Consider the following 22,426-nt stretch of genomic DNA (forward strand, 5'->3'; position numbering starts at 1 on the left):
CAGAAATAGGCTTTAACTATGACCTGAGCTTTTCCCCATCTCTGCTTTGTAATTCAGCATTTTGTATCCAGTACTATAAACATCCAACAGGATCAGTATATTTATAGCCAGTGCTATAATTCAGAATTTATGTCCAAAAACCAATGGCAATACAAGTAAAACCAAGACAGTCAGGAAGTAAGAAGCATCTGTATCTTTCTACATCACACTTTCTACACTTTCTAGACTCAGATGAGTTCTCTAAGCCAGCAGGGAAAGCCCAAAAAACTAATTCCTCACCCAACCTCTTTTCCTCACAGCAAAAATCCAAATCTCAAGTCAATAACTTGCACCTCACACCTGGGCAGGAGGCCACTGCCCTCAGAAATGAGAACAATTTGGGACACTGCAAGAGATCTCCATGCACAGCAATTTGGGACAATTCCAAAGGGAGACAGAGAAGAATCTGAGTTGTGCACGTGCAGCAGGTCCTGTGAATGAACAGGTTCCCAAGCTCTCCAAGTTGACTCTCCATGAGAGCATTTAAAAGGCTGGCACTGAAGTACTAAATAAAAACCTCAGATGTGCTTCAGCAGCTATTTTTTTGTGTGTGTGAAGAAATACATACTCCTGAAATGGTGACTGCATTGCAGGCACTGACACATTCAATCCCAGCCACGCTGCCAGGCCACTCCAGGAATCAGCCTGTTCTAAATACAGCATTCCTGTGTTCTGCCATTGCACCCTGGAAGTTGTGCTTGGCTCCAGGGCTCTTATCATTGGCAACAAAACTGCTGCCAAGAACCAAAGCAAACAAACTGATTTAAGCATGGGCTTCTTCCTCGGGCTTAATCTTTGGGGAGAGCGATAAACAAGACTACAACTGAAATACGTGCTCAAAGCTCAGCAGCCACACAAACAGCACCAATTCCCTTGACAGACACATTTGTCTGCAGGGTGAGGATGGAAGAGGGGAGTTTTAGTGATTGCCTGTTGGCTCCACTCATCCCAGTCCTGGCCCCATTTTGGCACAGAACACTCTCAGGGATGCTCAGCAGACTGCTCTGTGTTTTTCAAGATATGCACTGGACAAATGGCAGGAAGAAAACTCCAGCACTAGTCAGAGGAAGCCACACAGACGTGATCAACTCACCAGTGTTCTCTGGCATAGAGGCTTGATCGGTATTTCTCTCCTTCTTAAAGGAAATATTTCCAAATTGCAGCACTGAAGACACCACTTTCAGCATTGCTGTGTTAACAAAAGACATGTGCATCAGTTTAATGGAAGAGGGCTCAGCTTGGATAATTTTTCTTCTGTTACTTGTGTCACTTTCCTTCCAAATTCAAAGCAGGAGCTCAAAAAGGAAATACAGTTTGTACTGTGCTTTTTGGGCAAATGGCTTTAATTCAACTCTAGTTGAAGTTAAGAAAATATTTTCTTCAGGCTCTCAATACACTGAAGCAACATTAAATTGGGTGACATAAAGTTATCAAGTGTGTTTATGTGTGTAAGACAGAAAAGTACACTCTGAAAATGCAAAGGGCTCAATAACTTACACAAGATCTCATCGTGTGAAAACCCCATGATATGCATGGCTTCCATTGTCTCCTGGAAGTTATCCTTGTCTTGTTGCCCAGGAATGGGGATGTAGCCATTAGATAAAAATCTGTAATTGTTAAATCCTTCGAGCAGCAAGTCAGCTGTATTGGGGGGAAGGAAGAGACAGAAAAATAACATAAAGGAATTCTGTTCTCTCTAAATGCCCAAACTCAGCTTTAGGAAATCAATTCCTCACATGTGGCTACAAGCCTGTAATGGCTTGTAGCTGCAAGCTGCAGCTCCTGAAACCCTAAAAATACAAGTGTGCCTTGTGTGCCTTCCAAGCTGAAGGCAGATTCACAGACTCTCTGTAGCAACCTACACGAGCTCTTTAATGCATCTCTGTACACAGAGCATTGCCCCACTCAGATCTACCATAACCTTAAATCCCCATTTGGAATATCCCAAAAGGAGGATCTCTACTGAAAGGTACCAAGCTCAAGCAGAAATGGAGTTAGGGACTGATAATCACCAACATCAAGGATGCCAAACAGCAGCTTATCTAACACAGGAGAAGAAAGAGTGGATCCATTCTCTGAAGTCTGTATCTTCATTAGTTTCACTTATCACAACCCAACAGAAACTCCCAGTTACCAAGGGGGGGAAAAACCCACCCAGAGTTGAGATAACCACCACAGCACTGCAGTGGCTTGCAGAAAGCCACAGAGCTTCACTGTGTTTTGGTTAAATGGCTGCTTTTCTCCCCAGGCTGAAGGCACAGCCCAGAGCAGATACAGCTACCACTGCTGATCAGGGTTGGTGGTTATCACCTGGGAACACTGCAGGTTCTATCCAGGGATTCCCAGCCAGAGACTGCCCAAACTGGGCTTTGGCATGGAGGAGACATTTGCTTGATTTATCAGAGTGGCTCCCCAGCACATCTGATAAAGCACAGGAGTAGTTCCCAACCAAAGCCACCTGGCTTTTCCTTCTTTGTTTAAAACTCGCTGGCTGGTGACTGAGACCAACCCAACCATGTTAAACTGAAATAACAAACACAGCCCACAGACAACAGGGTCACAAAAAGAGACTCTCAACTCACACTTGAGATGTTCTCCTGCTCCAGCCAGCAGTTGGTAGAAGATGTGAAACGTCCGCTCGTCTTTGGCCTGACGAACAGCACGAGACTTTTCCAACAAGTCTGGATTATAACTGGAGTCAAGGATCAGCTACAATTCTTGGTTAAAAACGTCCAGTGCAAACAAAAGTTCCAAAGCAGGCTATGGAATTACTTTAAGACCAAGTAGAACTTTAGTAGTAATGCCCAGAGCAGCTGTGGCTGCCCCATCCCTGGAAGTGTCCAAGGCCAGGTTGGACGGGGCTTGGAGCAACCTGGGCTGGTGGAAGGTGTCCCTGCCCATGGAGGGGGGTGGGACTGGGTGAGCTTTGAGGTCCCTTCCACCCCAAACCATTCTGGGATTCTATGACCAGACCATGCCCAATATGAACTTTTAGTGACTTCAAGTGAGAGATTTCCAGTTCAGACTGGTGGAAACCCACTTTTAATCTCAGCAAACTCATTAATTTCAGCACACCCATCCCGTTCCCTGCTCCATGCAGTTGTCTGGAATGGATTAGCCACAGTTTTGGTGAGAGGAGGAGCTGCCATCCTTCTTCTATTAAGGTCATAGTTGAAGTTTTACTACCAAAAACGCAGCAGCTGCTGAACTCAGAGATACTTAGTCATCTGAAGTGTATTTGTCGTTTCTCCCCAGCACTGCATTTTTCCACACAGTCACCACTGCCTCTAAACAGCTCCCAACTGCAACTCCTGCAGCAGGCAGTGTCTGATTAGCTGCAATGTTATTTAACTCTTTTACTTCTAGATATTCCATATTGTAATGCAAATGCAGGACAGGGATTTGAAATGACACAGATCACTGGTGAGGATGAGTTCTTGTGATGAAGAAAAAATTCCCTAGGAGTTAAATCCTTCTGTTTTCACAAAGCTCTGGGCAAAACAATTCATCTGAATTTTCCTAAAAGCTGCCTTCATTCCTGTGCTGTGGTGAATGAAGGAAAACATTTATCACTGAAGCATATTTTGAATAACTATAGACCTTTTCCAGCCTTATTGGGAAATTATACTTTGTGACAGTTCCAAACATTCAGTGCACTTCAGATGAAGCAGTCTAAAACACAGCAACAGAACAAAAGCTTAACTGCAGCACTGTTTATGATCAATACCCACTTCATATTGTTTACTAAGACTTCCAATTTCATCATTTTATGACCACCCTGTTTTCCCCCAGAAAACAGGCTACACTAAAAATTACACACACATTTTTAGTATGAAGGAAACAACTTCAGAAAAGAGCTTTCAGTGCAAGTATTTTTACTTGTTCTTGCACCATCACAAATAAGAACAAACCTCAGAGCTAAACCTGAATCAGGCTTTGGTATTAATTATAATTAATTAATTACAATAGTAGGTCTTGTGTTATTGAACCCATGTGAGGGTCTAGAAGGCAGAAGGTGGCCCAGCTTTGTCACTTGATAAGGAGCATCAGCTCCTTCCAGGCCGGGAGCTGCTTCCGAGCTCTGGGTACAATGCAGAGGCTCAGCTTCTGATTAGGAAGGCGTTGGGGTATTTTCAGAAATGTTCACAGAGCAAGCACATTTTACATGGTTTCCCTTTTTAGCACACCCTGTTTTTAAGGTCAGTCTAAAAATCCAGCAGCTTTGGGAGTGCTGAGCTGGGCAGTGGAGGATTTCTGAGCCGCTGAATTTGTGACATTCGATCGCTATTTTGAAACAAAGGAAGAGAGGGGTGTTGTCAGAGGAATGTCCTTTCACTGCATTCCAATGAATTCTAGGGTTAAAAGCAAAACAAAGCAGAAAACTTGCATTTTTGCAAGGATGTGGCATGAAGGAGGATACATGTCTCGATGTTGGCCCCCACAATGTAACCAGTAACATCAAAGTTAATCCTGATGAATTTACCCTGAAAAGAAAAGAAGATTTTTTCATTATTACTGTTTTTTTTAATTAAACAACGCTGTCTATATAAAATATAATCCAAATGCATTCATGGATCAAGCATTTCCCAAGATCAAATGAAATCACTGCCCATCCAGGTGCTCAGCCATCATTTCAATGGAGCACACAAACACACTCTAAGGATTTAGGAACTCTTAGTCCAGATATATTTGTAATCCAGACTTAGGAAAAACTTCTCTGAACGTGAGGCTCAATTCCTCACACTGAGGTTGGAAGAAATGCTGAGATTCTACATGTGCACATTTCCATAGCAAACCTACTGGTGCCTGAAGGTGCTCCAGCTGCAGCAATCCCAAATCTCAGGTGCTGCCCAGCCCATCACACCACATCTCCCCTTCCATTCCAAACCAGGCTGGCTGCTCTCTCTATGGCCTCTCTTCTCCAGCAGTTGGTAAAGAAAGAACTAAGAAATACACCCATTTCTCACACCTACATCTCAAATAAAGAGCCACTTCCCACACACAGAGCAGCTCTTGGAAAGGAGGTGGTTGCCAGTGGATATATTATATCATTTTTAAGCCACATCAGTTCCCCCATCTGATTTGTCATTCCCAACAGGACAACAGGCTTGGAGCTGGACCATTTTATCTGCACCATCACTGAATTTCAAGTTTGTGCTCATGAACCTGTTCAGCACTGCCCTGGTTGTATACCTGTGAAAAACCAGTGGGAATTCCCAGTGACTACACTGGGCTCTCCATCTTCATTGCACCCAATTTCCACAGTCCTCTATCCACACACAGACAGGTCTGGAGATCAGGGAGCATGACAGAAGTCTGTTAACACCTGCCCTAACACCTCTGATGGTATCTGCACAAAGCCACCCACTGATAACTTTTATGGAGCCCTTTGGAAAGGGCTTTTACAACCTGGATCCCAACCCTGCCTTATCTCCAGCCTGATTAGTGCTATCAGCATGTTCAAGTGAACATCCATTCAGCTCAGGGAGTGTGCTACTGATTTCCTGATTAAACATTCTACCCTCCAAGCTTGTAGGGTCCTGTATGTCAGGAATGGCCCAACCTGGTATTATTTTGGGGGCACATTTCCACACTGAACAAATTGCTTCATTTGTGCTATTGCAACTCCTTACCAGAACCCCCTGCCCTAATAAAGCCCATTCAGATCAAGATCTGTGGGCACAAGACCAAGTTTCTCCTCCCAGACCCCTCAGTGTATCCAGGGAAAGGCACAACCTCCCCACCAGCCCTACCCTGACTCAATCTCAGGGCAAAGTCACTGCTCCAGGACTGTGGTTGTGCAGCTCCAGCTCAAAGTGGGGTCTCTGAGTTGCAAGAAAACTGGTGGAACACCTTAAATTAGCTCCAGTGGTTATTCCCTACTGTTCCAGCTTGGTTGTTAAGCCACTGGCACTAAAACCACCGTGCCAAGGAACACGGGTTGTTTCCAGGCATGGCCTGGCAGGAAGCAGCACTGAACACAGATTTCTGAGGATGCAGATACAGAACACCCTCAGCTCAGTTTGTAACTGCAGCATTTAGACTTTTTGCTCAGGAACAATTCCAGAAAGTTCTATTTATAACTGGCACGAAGAATGAAATGACATTTTACTGAAATTCAGGCAGTAGACCAGATATATGATGCACATGTCAGCATGGCAACAATGGCAGCAGACTTTTTACCCAGAGCTGCTACCACAGAGCCTTCCTGCCTTGAACTTGCCTTGTCACGTGTGAAAACAAACAAAAAACATTACAGAAGGTCTAGTCAGTGGCTTTTCCTGATATCATTTGGAACCACTTTACGCTGTTTCCCTCTTAAAAGTTATTTAATTTCTGCTGTCAAGTTACCAGTTCCATGAGCAAAAATAATTGAGAGGAAATGCAGTCATTACACATCAGAAGAGGGAACCCACATGCTCCCTGCTTCAAAGTTCAGGCCTCACTGGAGTCCGTACTAGAGAGATCACTTATCTAGTTAATCTTCTTAAAAGCACAATATTAATAGATCCTTTTAGCTGGCACTGGCAAACCTTGCTATGAAATCTTTAATTCATCAGTTAGACTGCAGTGGTGCTCATCTAAGGGCTGAATTCTGTTGCCACCATCAGGCTTTGGAAAAACCACACCAGAAGGAAGCATTTAGCTCTGCCATGTGAATCCAGCAAGGCCACTGTCCCATCCAATGCAAACCAGAGATTTTTATTTCCTGAAACGCTGCCCTTGGTAGAAGAAAAAAGGGGGGAAAATGAAATTCCTTGGACATCAGCCTTATTTGAGCCCTGCCTGGTGCTGTCAGCGAGCAGGGACAGGCTGGCAGCCTCAGTGAAGCCTGTCAAGCCTCTGTGGCTGAACAACAGCACTTCTCACTTTGTGGGAGGATAGATATTTTTTAAGTCAGGTTTTAAAATGGCTGTAAAAGATTATTTTTTTTCCTGCATGAGATGAGACCATCTGGAATGCATTATACTTGCTCCTTTATAAAAACAGGGCTGGAGCCATCACAGTGATTATGTTCATGATGGCAATGCAGCCCTCAAAATAACACAAACCAGATGCTGACATCTTTTAGGGAAAAAGCATCCTCATTAAATTAGTACAGTCCTTGATGCATTCAAGATAGAATTACTGTACAGTGAAATCTATTCATATTATAAATTCTATACCCAACTTATATAAGCATCAAGCAATATTGTAAATAACGTGGCTATAAAATTATCAAAGCTGAATTTCCACACTACTCTGCTCTCCCTTCCCGACTGGAAAGGCTGAGGGACTTAGTCATGGAGTTTTCCAGAATCCTTATCACTGGAGTTGAGTTCATGCATTATAAATCCAAGCAACTGTTGAAATGTCAAAGGCAGACCAGAAATCTTTCATTTGTTCTGTAAATTTTAGTGTTGTTCTTGCCAGAAAAAAAAGATTTAATACCTCCTATACAGTTCTGAAGTTGTACTGAAAATAATCTCCCCCCTGAAACAGGAGATGGCTTTTTTTCCCTTCAAAGGAAAGGAAGTTCTAAGAAGTGGTAAAAAGCTATTTATTCCCCACGATTTTTAAAACAATGGAACCCATCAGAAGTGATTATCAGCCACCAAAACTCTCAGTGAACAGAAGGCACTGACCCAACAGAAACATCAACCAGCTCCAGCAGTGCCTGACACCTGGGATAGGTCACACTGGCTTTTTGACTTCCCTACAGTAAATCACTCAGCAAATTTAGACAGGTTTTTATATGCAAGTTCTGTGCTTTTTTTTGGAAATTCAGGATGTTCTCTTTAAACAACCAATTGATAAAGTCCCAGTTATTGACAAGAAGGCTACAGATGGTGCCCAAGTCCAAGCTGATGCCACAGTCTTTCCTACTTTTTAGCAATTCTGCAGGAATTTGTGCACACAAGTCACAGTTCAGCTCCAGAGCACAGCTGTATTTGTTAGACTATAAACAACTGTCATCTCAAGGATTGTTGAAGTTAGAAACTGGATAAAATTAAAGTTTTGCCAAGAGCCAGTGAGGATGTGCCTTCAGAATCCCAACACATCACAGAAGGCACTGCAAGAGAACCTGAATTCATGGAGGAAGAGAACAGAAAAAGCTTTGGATACCACTTAGATAAATTCCTAAAAAGGTAATTTCTCCATAATCCAGATTTCCAGACTCTAAAGAGAAAAGGAGTTACTCACAAAGCGGGAGGAGTTGTCATTTTTCACTGTCTTTGCATTCCCGAAGGATTCCAGGATGGGATTGGCCTGAAGAAGCTGCCGCTCCAGCTCCCCCTAAAAACCACACAAACAGAAAAAGGAACAGATATGAGCACGGAGCACCTGGAATTGAGGGTATTCCTGTATTCTGCCTCTTCCTGACAGTCATTTCCCCCTGGCTGTGGCAGTGACAGCACCTTCACAAGGGGGGTGTCATCCTTCCCCTCACTCCTAAACCTGCCGAGACTCCTCCATCAGTGCGGGGCCTTTGGTGGTGGTTTTTTGGTTTGGGTTTGTTTATTGGAACACACACACACACACACAAACACAGCAGTGACCAAACAGGACCTGATGGATGTTGACAGTCATCAAATTCACATTTAGGGCTGATGAAATTAGGCACAGACCTTGAGTGCTTTAGAGGAGAAACTAATTTAAGTGTTTGAAGATTTTGGTGCATTATTCTTAAATTTCATGTGTAGTGACTTGGCAATACAGCTACTTTGGAACACCTATTTTTAAACTTACAAATGCCTCTTTTCAAACTTACTTTCAAATCAGTGAAAACCCTCCCCCTCAGTCAACCAGACTGAAATTCATACCATTGCAACATCTGACCTGACCACACCTGAGCACAAAGCCAGAATGGCCCAGAAGAGCTGAGCAACCCCAAATACAAACATCACTTTCAAATTGCTCAATCCAACCAACATTGCTCAGTATGTTCAATGCTTTTTTTAAACGTTTCTGTAAGTTCAAGCCAATGGATTTAGAAATCAAAGTGCTTATCTTAAGGAAATTGCACAACAGCTTTTACAATTGCTGTCCATGAGGAGGACTGGACACAAAAAAAAGTCTGTGCTGCTTCCAAGAGCCCAGGAGGCATGAATGTACACAGGAAAATATACTGTCTTCCTGCTCTGAAGGTTGGTTTAAAACAAAAAAAAGAAAAAAAAAAAAAAGGAAAGTGAAGTTGTCTGGAATGTAGTCTCAAAATGTGATGTTTTGTTCATAAACCTGCTTTTTCCAATTATTAATAGCCTTGATGAATAAAGGCCCCAGACTGAACATCAAAGAACAGGAAATGTTAAGTCTCTTAAGGCTTCCACATGAGGTCAATTCTTAGAAGGGAATTCTAAAAATTCACTAGTTCACACCTAAAAGAGGCTTTTATTTGTATATCTAAATGTATTTCAAGCCCTCCTTGATATTAATGGCTGCTCCTTCTGTAATGTGACCTGAAGTTATCTGCTCAAAACTTGCTTATTTCCACATATATTCCCTTTGGGACCACAAATTATTGGAATTCTGCAGTAACTGAAGAAGGAATAAATGTGAGTGTGAGCCCAGAGCACACTAAACACTGCTGAGGCTGCAGGGGCTGTGCACTGTCAGCTCTGCCAAGGTTACTGTTCTCAGGAGCACTTTTAAACTAGAAAAAAACCCACAGCTGGAATAAAACTAGGTCTCTGTTATACCTACTCTGTGCTGTCTGCAGGTGATATTCTCAAAGTTTTCCATGTAAACACATCAGAGAGTGGGAATTTTCCCACCATCCCTCCCACTTCCCCCTCCCGACAGGCTACTGCTGCGAACACACCAAGATAAAAGGGAGAAGCTCCTTACCCTGCAGTGAACAGCCTGGGATAAACCCCAGGGTGTACAGGAAAGGCAGCAGGGGGGTCACAGCTTACAGGGCAAACTCTACAGTTATTCTGGAAGAATATATATATATATATATAATCTTTTGGGACAAGGAAAACAGCTTATTTGTGACACGAGGGAGGTTCGTGCGCTGCTGGCACTTCACACACTGACACCTCTGCAACGGTGTCAGGGGCACTGTAATATCCTGATCCAGGTTTGAGTTGTTCAATTCAAGCCTGTTCGTATTGGAAAGCAATCTAACTTGCTACTGATTATTATCTCTTGTAGGGTTTTTTTTAAAGACAAATTGGTCAGTAGAGATAAAATTCTCATTCTTGCAGTCGTTCAAAAATCTGTGCTGTAACAATATTAAAGACACAAGATTCCTCTACATTTGAATGTTGAGAGTAAAGCCTTTTCAAACACTTGCCTGCAATAATGTGCAAAGACAAAGCAGCCTGAATAAAGTATTCTTTGTGGTTGCAAAATGTGAACTGACTCCACACCAACTCCTCCATGGACAGCGCTGTGTCTCAGGAAGCACCCACAGGCCACAGCCTGGACTGGGGCTGTGCAGAGCAATTTCTGCAGAATTTATTCAAATTCTCCAAGTGAAGGCAGAAAGGTCTCAGCAGCTCATTTTCACAGTGAGGATTTGATGGAAACACTCAGCTGGATCCTCAGCTGTGGGTGAGCACCATGGGAACGAGCCGCGCTCGCAGGCTCGGTGCTGCTCACACCAACTCCTCACAGCCAGCACCAAGCAAAGCAAACCTCACACCAGGGTGAAACCTCTCACTCTGTGGAAAAAGGCATTTTTCATGTCTAGATGGACAGCTTTACAGCCCAAAACAACTCTCTTTTCGAAGCATTCAGTGTTTTGGAAGGAGTGTCCCAGTTTGGCCTGCGGGCTTATCTCCTGCGTGGGCACCTCAGCAGACCTTGGAAAAAGCAGTGTGGCAGTGCTGGGGGAGGAGTGAGCTCATGCAACAGTTCATGCAGGGCAACATGAAGACAAGGACAGGCTGTTGTCTCAGTTTCAGAAAAATCAGCATCCAGTGAGTCTCTTGCAGTGGAGCCTGGGGGAGGCAGGGGAGGGCACATGCTACTCACATACAACAGGGATCCACTCTGGAGTTCAGAATGACATCGAAACAGAGATGTTAATGATTCCACCGTTTATGCAATATCAACAGCTCTGGATTAGTATTTTCCCAGGGATACAGTTCAAATGTTTGCCAACAAACGGTTCATGTCAACCCTGACACTCCAAGCAAAGGGAGGGTTAAAGCTAAACACCCTCTATTTTTGGAACTGAGAAATATGTCAGTAAAAACCCTTAGACTTGACTGATGTTTGCAAGGAGGGAAGATTAAGATAAATACTAAGAATGTCTGTGACTTATTCTGAAAATGAGACCATGGGCTCAGACACATGATTGGGTTACAGAGGTTTAACAAGGTTTAACACACACTACCAGAGGCATCACAGCTGTCCAGGGGTTGCTTTTGGCTTCCAATATACCAGACTTGCTTGAAAGTTCCTTTACTATTTCCCTTTCCACTACAGTTTATGTTGCACTAGTCAGCTCTCAGAAATGTAAGGGAAGAACACAACCTGCTGAACTAACTCAGGGCAGCTTCTTCAGTTTCCAAGCCTTGGTTACACCCTGCCAAAGCTGTTGCTTTATTTAAAAGCTGGTGCTCAGGACAAAGGCATCACTTACCAGCTGGGGTTAGAGCAGAGCATTTATCCTGCATAACACATGGCAGCAATTGTTTGTTTATCTCTTTCCACAGTCTTGCCCTCAACTACCACCTAACCCTCCTCTTTAAGCTCCTTCTCAGGTAAATTCCAGAGCACTGGAAGTACTAAAACTCTTACACAGGTGGGACAGAACAGACCGAGTGCTGCTGCCCCAGGGACAGAGGGAACAGGCAGAATTATCTGCACAGGGGCTCCAGCCAACCTGAGGAGTAAGAGCAGCTGAAGCTCAAATGAGGAAACATTAATTCAGATCCCACACTGCTCACACCACTTGTACTAGAAAGTCAAGGGAAACACTTGATTTCAGAAGATGTTGGTTATGCCAAGCCTTTGACACTTGAGATCAAAGTCTTTATCGAGTTATCTGCAACGCTACAAAAACATTCAGACAAAACAGTATGTTAATCAAAAGGATTTTGTAGCTTCCATTAATCCATCTCTTATTTACCACTTTGTTTAATATTTTAAAAGTGTTCTGCACTCTCTCAGCAGCACATTACTCAGTACACACACAGTATTTTGGAGAAGGGTGGCTAGAGAGAGGATGAGCCTCACTTCAGGACAGGGTAACACCACTTTAAAGTGGTGACAAGTCCTTTGCAATGCTGAGAAACTCATAAGCTACTCACTAGTCCACTCTCCCAAAGCCAGTACACCACTCCAAGGCTTCCCACATCATAAATGCAAATAGAAGAATACACATCAGTTCTCCTACATAACTTTAAAAGCATTAAAAAAAACCACTTGCCTGGTGTTTCACGGGTTTGGGTGATTCGGGCTGTTCATTGCAAACAAACAAATGATAAGTTAGCAAGGAATTCCAGCTGTCACATCCCACATTAGCACTGTCAGAGGTTTAGTTTAACTGAACACTCACTTCATAGAAACCCTTCAAGTTCAGCTTAGAAAAGAAGTTATTGGCATGCTCAAAATACTGAGACCTGTGTTTGTGCAAAGGACTAATTCCAGGTAAAACCCAAGATGACAGATGGCCCTTGAGCAGCAAGGAAAAAGGCAAAAGTTTCTTTACTTGGGCACAGCCTTCCAGTCTTGCCAAACAACAGCAAAAAAATTAAGCTCAGCATTAAGTGGCTTTCTCCTCAGCCCTGGGCACTGCAAGGGGGTTTGTATGGATGAGATGAACATTATCCTTCAACAGTCACAGAGGTTATGAGAGAACAGAGAGGGAAGCAACACTTAAAGAGCTTTGCAATGTACTACAAGTTTTTAAGAAATGCAAACCCACAGTCAAGACAAAAGCTTTGTTTCTTTAATTCCACATGAGCAGAACCTTAAGGAACTGGAAGACCTTCTAATTTTGCCAGCAAGAAGGTCAAAGGGAACATGAACATAATAAAATAAAATGCCCTAAAAATACAAATTTGCACATTTTCTGCAGAAATTTTCAATTCCATTATTATTTCCCTGGCTCAGACTGCAAGTTTAATAATCTTGAGCTTCATATCAGGAGCCCAGGGGCAAATACTGTGAAGAAACACACAAAACAAGGAATTTTTATACCAAGCCAGATTCTTATTTTAAGAATAATGATTCTTATTTTAAACAACCAGCACTGGCTTAGTGCAGAATAGCCAATTTTGACAGAGGTCTGTAAAGCAGCTGGCAAAGGTTTGGCTTGTTCAGGTAAGTCATGTGAATTTTCAAAGCTGTACCATTCCTGCCAGGAAAACAACCTGGGCAGCTAAGGAAGGTTCAGGATTTCAGTGTGGAACCACCACTCCTGGACTTACAGGAGCACACCCAGGAGCCTCAGAGGCATTTTGTTTGCTTATCTTCAGAGAAGATGAGCTGCACTCTCAGGGTGTCCATTCCTGTCCTCACTAGAAACAGAACTGAGCACAGTCAGACACGTGTTTAACTCTCTGTGGTTAAATCAGGGCAGTTAAAGCTCCCCTGGGAAACTCCCACCAAGGGGAGCTTCAGCCTGAGTGAGTCTACCCATGATTCTGTCCTTCAAAACTAATTTTGTTTCTTTAGAAATTAATAAAACAAATTAAACAATTTAGCATTTCAGCTACCAAGGCAAACACAGCCACTGGAAGGAATCATTAACCTGAAAGCACCAGTAATTACTTCTACAGTTTAAAATAGCACCAAAGTGAAAGCTGGATTTTAGTGAAAGTAGAGGCAATTTGGGATGGGAAGGTTTTGGAGAGACCTGAGAGCCCCTTCCAGGGCCTAAAGGGGCCCCAGCAGAGCTGGAGAGGGACTTTAGGCAAGGGCCTGCAGTGACAGGACAAGAGGGAATGGCTTCCCACTGACAGAGGGCAGGGATAGGTTGAATATTAGGAAGAAATTCCTCCCTGGGAGGGTGGGGAGGCCCTGGCACAGGTTGCCCAGAGAAGCTGTGGCTGCTCCATCCCTGGCAGTGTCCAAGGCCAGGTTGGACGGGGTTTGGAGCAACCTGGGCTGGTGGAAGGTGTCCCTGCCCATGGCAGGGGGTGGGACAGGGTGAGTTTTAAGGTCCCTCCCAATCCAACCCATTCCATAATTCTATGAGTCAAACTGAAGTCTGGTTCCATTCATCCACACCAGGGGCACAGGGAACCAGGAAAACTGGCAGTGCAGACAGCACTGGCACATGGATGAAGTTATTTATAGAATTTAACAACTCCACACACTCCCACAAATGAAAACTTCTGCTGTTTTCATGTATTTGGCCATGAATAGGGCCCAGGTACCTCCACAGCCCAGAGGAGCAGCAAAAGGGCATCCCCCAAACTCACCCAGCCTCCACAACATGCAAGGTCATGGCAGTCCCTGGGCAGCAGGGGACAACCAGCACTTCTTTTGGAAAACCATGTATGCAATTCCCTTATTATTATTATTATTATTATTTCTATATTTTGCACTGACTTCCCTCTCCATCCAAACCCACAAAGTTTGTAAACTAAAGCAGAACCCAGAATTTAGACACTTCTTGGCCACATTAAAGCGACACTAACACATGCTTTAACACACTTTTATTCCTCTTTTCTCTCATTCCTGCCTTTCTTACTACACAGGGCATTGATGAGCCACAAAACTAAGTTCAGAAGCCTTTTTCCTCCCTTCTCCCTGTGCCCAGTGTGTCCAAATCCCTCTGCAGACACATGACCCTCCTCTCCCCGTACTCACCAAGTACCTGGCCTTTTCTCTCCTCTCCTTTAATTCTACATGTCCTCCCTCCACAGCTCCTGAGCCTCCTGAGGAATCCTTGGGAGTGAAGGTGAGGGAGGCTCCTGCCTGGCCAAGGAGCCTGGGACAGCTGAGCAGCCCAGCAGACACCACTGTGGGTCAGCTCTGGGCTGAGGTGCCTGAGCTAAAGCTCAGTGCTGGTCTTTACAAAGCTGGTCCACATGTGGCACATTAACAACTGAATAAAACACAGTCCCCTTGGTGCAGGCAAAATATTCAGCTTTACTGGCAAAAATTCAGCTTTACTAGTTACCACCTCAACCCCTCAAATTCTTCAGAACTCAAATTTGCTGGATGTGAAACTTTCAGTTATTTCCAACAGACACCTTCCATCTTCCATCCCTTGTTACCCACCAGGGACTGTCCCTGTGCCAGTTCTGCCACTCAACCAAACACACAGCAGCCAAGAATTCAGGTTTACCTTCCCCCACCTTCGGTCTTTAGAACAGCTCATGTTCAGAACTCACAGCCAAGCACTTCTCCCTCCCCTCCACTGCTTGGCTCTAGAAAGCCCAGCCCCTATTCCCAATTTCAGGAATTACTGCAGTCTCACCTGGCTCTGCCAAATCCCACAATTACTAAAGTTTCTCCTCTACATTTTTACCCCCAGCAGCACCTCCCCACACTTCCGAGAGCAGTGCCCAGGACAACATCTTGGGATTAGACAGGAAATGAGACACTGGGGCCACAGATTCAACACTCAAACATTAGGAATCATCAGTTTTAAGGCTGCCCAGCACTGTAATTCCAGCTCCTGTGGCTACCATGTGTTATTGGCTTGATTCCCCACCTGACCAGGGATGACATTCCAAGGGGAACAAAGAGCTGCTGGGAAAGAAAAGCCTCATGGATGAGGAATGAGGCTGTCCAGGAGATGGGCAGAGCTCCCACACGAGACTCCTCACACAGGCTGAGCATTCCCCCACCATCCCACTGGAAAATGTCCCTGGGGAGCACCTGTGACACGGCAGAACATCAGTGCTGCTCGCAGGTGTCACACTGGGGCTACATTTGCTTGTTAGACTTTTACAGCACTGCCAGGGAAAACAAATTTAACCCTAGACTTAGCATACAAATTGCTGCTTTAAAAAAACCTAATCAATGTGGCATTCAAACAGTCTCAGAAATATGCATGACACTGATAATTATCTGTAACAGGATGGGTACACACAGACTGCCAGTCAGGGATTAATTTAACAAGCCTGTTTAGCATCTTCCTGTGCACAGGATAATGCACAGTTGTACACATGGGGACAGTGGATCACCACCAGCCTCTATAGCTCTCTAATGAATATGCAAATTAGGAAACAGGAACAAATTAGGGCTGCACCTCACACCCCTATTCTGACACTTTCCAGTGTGAGCTGTGCAGGTTAGACATTCGTTATTTGCAATATATAAATAAAAACTAGTTGTTACAGAACTAGGCACACTCATTTCTACTTTCAAAAGTGGTTTGTTTACACAGATATCCTGCATTTTTCATGGATATATGCTTAGTTCAGTGCTCACTGCCTTGAATGAAATGCACAATCCAAGTATCACACTTTTATTCAGGACACCACCCTATTCTTTCTGTGTGTCTAAACTGTGTTTTAAGAACTTTTCTAGTCTTCATCACAATAGTCAATGGTTTGTGAAGCAGCTGATTATAAAATCTATCTTTTGAGATGACCACCACCACCCCATCTGATCCCACTGGTCAGTAGAAAATTAAGCTGCAGTTTAACCAGAGATTTACATGGAATCAGCCAACACTGCATTGAAAAGGGCAACTCATCCTGCCCTTCACTGACGTTTTCCATCCCATTTCCATCTTTTCTGTGCCTTCACTTCATACCATTTCTGCAGCCACACAGACAATGGAGGAAACTTGCTCCATTTGAAGCCAAATGGACTTTTTATGGACATTATTTTGAGCCACCAAACCCAGTGAGTGGCCACAGGAATTGTTGTGATGACGAATCTCTCAGGGGATACTCCTGGCACAGCACAGGGAAGGCCAAACACACTCAGGGTACAAAGAGGGCTTCGGGTGGTGAAGCACCAGAACAGGCTCACAGAGAAGTTGTTTAATCTCCATCCCTCAAGATTTAGATGAGCTAAACTCAGCTTTACAAGGCCTGGACACTGTAACCTCACTTTGAAGGAAGGCACATTTTGAAAGGTGTCTGGACAAGAGGTTTCCAGAAGTGTCTTCCAGCCCGAGCTATTCCAAGTTGTCAATAGTATATTGAGAAGGACTCAGCACAAAAGTGCACAATTCCCTTCTCTCCAGAAGCCTGTTGGCAATTTTACTTCTGTAGAAATTGAAAAAATACTGGGTTTGTTCAAGGCTGTGAAGTGATAAAGCTAGGAATATTCAGAAATCAAATACTACACAGAACTCCTGCTGGATGATGTCCCAGATAGTGTCCCCCAGAGCCACGTGCCCTCCCAGCACACCCGACAGTGCCATGAACACACTTAATGCTGCTGACACTCCTAAGGAACCTCCTTGTGAGGCCTGGAACCCCCCCATACAACTGCAGCACACTCAGACTGCTCAGGAAATACTTAGAAAGACCAATTTTGATCTTTTCTGTGCGATAAACCAGCACCAGTTTGAACAAGTATCAATGCACAGGCCTGTGTTACTTGCTCTTGATTAAAGCAAAGACTCAAGTTTCCCCACACACTTCATGAGATTTCTCCAGATTCACCTGCAACCTTTCCTTTTCTCCCACTTCAAATCCTTGCCTTTTTTTTTTTTCCCCTTCACAGACTTCTCAAAAGTCATCTCCTGTTCTCCCAGGAGTTTTGAGTCTTGACACATTCAAGAATGTCTCGGCATTAAGTGCTGTGCATTAAAAGCTGTTGCAGCTACAAGGGGAAAAGGCCTCAAGTTGTGCTAGAGGAGGTTCCTGTTGGATATTGGGAAAAATTTCTCCACTGAAAGAGTGGTCAAACATTGGCAGGGGCTGCCCAGGGAGGTGGTGGAGGCCCCAGCCCTGGAGGTGCTGAGAAAACAAGTGGATGTGGCACTTCGTGATATGGTTTGGTGGGAATGGTGGGACTGGTCAAAGGTTGGACTTGATTTTGAAGGTCTTTTCTCTGATTCCCTAAGTCAGCTGATGGAGTTTGAAGGTTCCACCCACACAAACACCTGCATTACTGCTGGAAAACCAGCACTGACTCCATCAAGCTGTTTGCTTGTAGCAAAGCTGAATTAGGATTTCACTGCAAAGAGATCCAACAACAGATATTCAAACCCATTCATATTCTTATAAAGCAAAGAATTACCAAAAATTCAGTGCAAACGTTGAAGCCTGGCAGGAAAACTGAAGAAAATTCTACATAAATCAGAGTTGGTTTCAAGTTACTAAAAAATTCAATATTCTCTGACATAAAAATGTATACTCTCTGTTTGTAGTGTAATAAAATCTGAGCTTTTTATTAGATGCTGACTTCTAGATATAGCAAATCTACAGCAGTTTTCAAGTTTGATGATTTTTCCCAGTTACAAGTTAATTTTTCCCATTTGCAAGTTAATTTTTCAAAGAACAAAAAACTTGTTCATCAATGTAGTACCACAAACTGCATCCAGTGGGAACTAAATTCACTAAGAATTGCCCAAGTTTAATTGAATTCTTGGAAAACTGGGGTTTGCTACATCAGAAAACTTTACTACCATTTGCATAAAGCCTTTAATTTTACAACATAAATTTAACAGCTGACATGGACTGGAAATTTTAATGTAACTGCTCAATTCAGCCACTGCTAAAGAGAGAAAATAATGGTTGAGACAGAGTTACATGGATTATATATTACAGTTTAATTAAAAAATCATGTTTTTTTAATGCAAAGACGGTAGTTTTCAAAAAAAGCAATTAAAAAAAAAAATCGAGAAAATATCCCAACTTACAGGAATATTATGGTCCTTTCTTCCTTTATGGGAGGAAGCAACATGAGCAAGGTACTGAATGACCTTCTTAGTGTTCTCAGTCTTCCCGGCACCAGATTCACCCCTGCAAAACATTTCAGACATTTCCCTCAAAATTCATTTTCAACAACTTCTCAACCCTCTGTTTACAGCAGCCTCAGTTCATTCCATTTATGGCTTTAACTATGCAACAGACCTTCACTAACCACCTAAAACCAAACTGCAGTTGCAGGGATTTTAAACAAATCCTACAAGGTATTTGTTTAAAATACTTTCTTCACCCTAAAGATCTCTGTAGCTCCGAGATGTTGATACAACGTGGACCATCAGTTTGATTAAGAGCTTTTGGCTTTATGCCAAAGGAACATGAAACACTTGCCCCCTGCCTTGACCACCGTAGACACAATTTTTCAGGGTGCAGATACATCTATATTTTTAAATCATGACATATATACACATTTATATTTAGCATAATTTTATTATATTTTAATATTCCAGGATTTGGTTATGGGAATTACCAAGTTGATGGAAACACTCTGTACCTTTAGGAGTTTCACAGTGCAGTAAAATACACTTTAAACAAGCAGATTCTTTCCACTCAGTCTCTTCACAAGGTTAAAAATATATTTAAGGCCACAGGGCTACATGAATTCATTAAGAAATAAATTTATCAGTGCAGAGTGGGAGAGTTCACAGATAACAAGGACAGCAAATGCACATCTCATTGTTAAGCCAGAGGTGGACTGAAGGCAGAATATGTTTAGACAGAGTTTATTGTGAGGTTTACAGGAGAATTGTGATAATGTGACCAAGTTCACATCCCTGCCATCACAAATGATGTTACTACAGCCCTAAAAATCACAGTTTGGGTTTGTTTTTTTTTAACCTAGGTCTGCTCTTCAGACAAATCCACAGCCCAAAGGGATTCAGGCCTGACTTAGGCATGAGTCAAAGGCTGTAAACCAGGGAAAAAGGAGCCATTTCCAGGGAGACAGGGACTGCCACGAGCAACTCGGAGGTGTGGGAAGCTAAAAAGGATCTTATTATGGGAATTTGCATGGGAAGAGTGAAAGCACTCCTGTCATTCAGGAGTTGTTCAGAAATTAACAGTTTGGAAGCCAACTCCTCCTTTTTAAGAATGACAAGCACATACTCTCTGTGCTTGGGTATTTCTCCACTAAGCTACTTAGAATGGAAATCTTCATTTACCAGGGGAATTAAAGCACTTTCTTTTGCAGTCTTCATAAATACTTTCCTCCAGCATGCTGTACACCCCAGTTTTGTAGCTGATCTGCATTTGCTTAGGGATTTAGTACCTTCAGACCTGCACTTCTTGATCAGGTAAGAGCTTAGCACCATCCTCACACTACACTCAACAGCTGCAAAAATGAGACGATACAGCACTTGAAATTTTACCTCTGCATTTACAGAAAGGATATTGATATTACCCCAGATTTTCAAAGAGAATGGGCTCAAACACTCATTTCTTCTCACCTTCCAACACTTTTAAATCATGGAAACCCCACAGGAGAATGGCCCCAGCAGAGGTGACCGGGGCAGCAGGATGGCCATTTCTCTATCCAGGAGCAAGAAGTGACAGGTGTTGAAGCAGCTCTTTCATTCACAGCAGTTCACTGCATTCCTCACAAGGTAAAACAGCCTCTGTCTGACCTGGAGAACAGCAGCAGCCCCCAGGTTTTGCTGGAAGAAGTCTTTAACTGAAAAAAGTGGACGAATAATTCTGCAAAGATATTGGGGGATATTGCACAGCCTCAGTTACCGGACTGTGGCCTCCAACAAGAGAGGGGTAACCAAGGGTTGACACTTCTGTTGGTGGCATCTGCTCCTCAGAAACAACTACAGCAGCCTAAAACCACTTTGGTTCCACTTTTCCTCCCAATCATTGAAAAATAACAGAGAATATGAAAGATTAGAGGTCACTGTACTCAATCACTCCAAGCTTTCCAGAGACAAGGGGGAGTTCCCTTGGAACTCGTCGGCTGGGCTGGCTTTGCTCAGTGCATGGAAAAACTTGGAAGGTTCTACCTGAAAAGCTGGTTGGAAAGGAGATTACTCAGAGTTTGCTAATGGATAACTGGGTTTCCTTTCTGCCAAGATACCATCAATATGCAACACAGAAACTGGCTGTACTTGGGGACCACTACAAGTGGAACAACACCCTTTGACTTAATGAAAAATCCCATTTCTACCCAGCCCAGAGTCTCCACATACAACACAAATGTGAACACTGACAAGAAGAAAACACACCCCAAACCATCAGATGTCAATTCTTGCTACTCAAGTCTTTATTTCTCATTTCCCTTTTACTGCAATGCTGCCATTAACATAATTCATGACCACGAGCAATAATAAAAGCAGCTTTGCCTGTTTCTGGATGTGTATTAAAATATGCTAATGTTAAAACTATTCCAGCAGGTAAGAGAATTAAGAAAAGAAGTACAGCAAAATATACATTTACATTTTAAAACAATACAATTTGTTCTTATTGTCAGCAGAGCTTGGGAACACATTATTAGCTGTGCCTTTAAAACTAGAGAAATAATCTTTAATGTCAAATTACAAGAAGAAAGTTTATTAAATTTTGAAGGAGGGAAAAATATTTCTATTTAAAATTTAATTTTTATTTATTTTCAAAAAAGTTTATTAAATTTTTAAAGGAGGAAAATTTACATGTGCAGTGAGGAGAAGGTGGTACAACAAATACAGCCCAGATGTTGACTTTGGGAAAGGGCAGCACAGGGTTTTGGAAGAGGCTCCTGTGAACACACCAGTAAAGCTGCACAAGCACAGGAAGGGCAGAACCTTGCAATACATTCCTTCTGCTAAAAAGCCTTTAGTTTTTTAGAGAAAGCCCTTTAGCAAGTTCTTATTCAAAAGCAACACTAAGGGATGTTATCATCCCAGTTCTGCTCCCTGGAGCTTACAAATATGCCAAATATTTCCTGCAGCACAGTGTCAGAAAGCTCTGCTGTCATATCCTACAAAAGAATTAGAAGATTTAGGATAAAGTCCTTTGCATTTATAGGAATAATGACATCTGCATATTTTGGTTCTTTCCCAGGAGTGCAAACACATAGATTATAAAAATAAATGAAAATCTTCTACCTCTATCAACCTGCCCAAAAAAGGTAAACTCTCAGCAACACCATGTACAATATTTATGGAAAGGGGATGGTATCACAGAGCTAAAGCTTAAGTGTTTCAAAACCTTGTTTTAATACAACTCAATATGTTGCCATAAATTAAACAACTAAAGCCTTCCCTCAGTCAGTGGCAGCTCTGCTAATGATTTCAACAGGGTCATTATTTCACCTTCTTCATTTCAGCCTCAGCTCCACTACTTGTAGGATCAGAAACGAGACTGAATTGAAACACTCTCTGAGCTCCAGCCATGGGCTGTACAAACAGTGCTCCCAAAAAAGCAAACCATCCTGAGCCATAGCCTCCAGTTGGAGGCATAAGGTTATTCCATCAATTAACTGAGGGATCTCTCCCTTGGAAACAGGGACAGGTCAAAGAGAGTCCGACAGTCCTGGTAAATGTATGCAGCATCTCAAGTCATGCTTTTCCCTGGAGCAGCTTCTGCTTTGAAGCAGCTCCATGCACATTTAAAAGAGGAAAAGCTTAGCC

At 43.0% G+C, this 22,426-nt stretch overlaps 1 protein-coding gene across 4 annotated transcripts in view; it reads right to left on the bottom strand.

Moving 5' to 3' along the window:
- Positions 1 to 22,426, bottom strand: part of MYH10 (myosin heavy chain 10) — a 98,944-nt gene that overhangs the window by 36,418 nt on the left and 40,100 nt on the right. For 2 of the 4 annotated variants that reach the window (XM_018073217.2, XM_018073219.2), the window contains exons 4-10: positions 18,758 to 18,860; positions 12,404 to 12,433; positions 8,224 to 8,316; positions 4,460 to 4,523; positions 2,622 to 2,720; positions 1,537 to 1,680; positions 1,133 to 1,228 (exon numbers count right to left, since the gene is read on the bottom strand). In XM_018073217.2, coding sequence (XP_017928706.1) covers positions 1,133 to 1,228; positions 1,537 to 1,680; positions 2,622 to 2,720; positions 4,460 to 4,523; positions 8,224 to 8,316; positions 12,404 to 12,433; positions 18,758 to 18,860 — 629 coding nt within the window. The remainder of the gene's footprint in view (positions 1 to 1,132; positions 1,229 to 1,536; positions 1,681 to 2,621; positions 2,721 to 4,459; positions 4,524 to 8,223; positions 8,317 to 12,403; positions 12,434 to 18,757; positions 18,861 to 22,426) is intronic. The other 2 variants (XM_018073220.2, XM_018073218.2) reach the window with 1 other exon arrangement.

This window comes from Manacus vitellinus, unplaced genomic scaffold, assembly GCF_001715985.3.
Source record: "Manacus vitellinus isolate BGI_N305 unplaced genomic scaffold, ASM171598v3 scaffold_24_pilon, whole genome shotgun sequence".
NCBI lineage: Eukaryota > Metazoa > Chordata > Aves > Passeriformes > Pipridae > Manacus > Manacus vitellinus.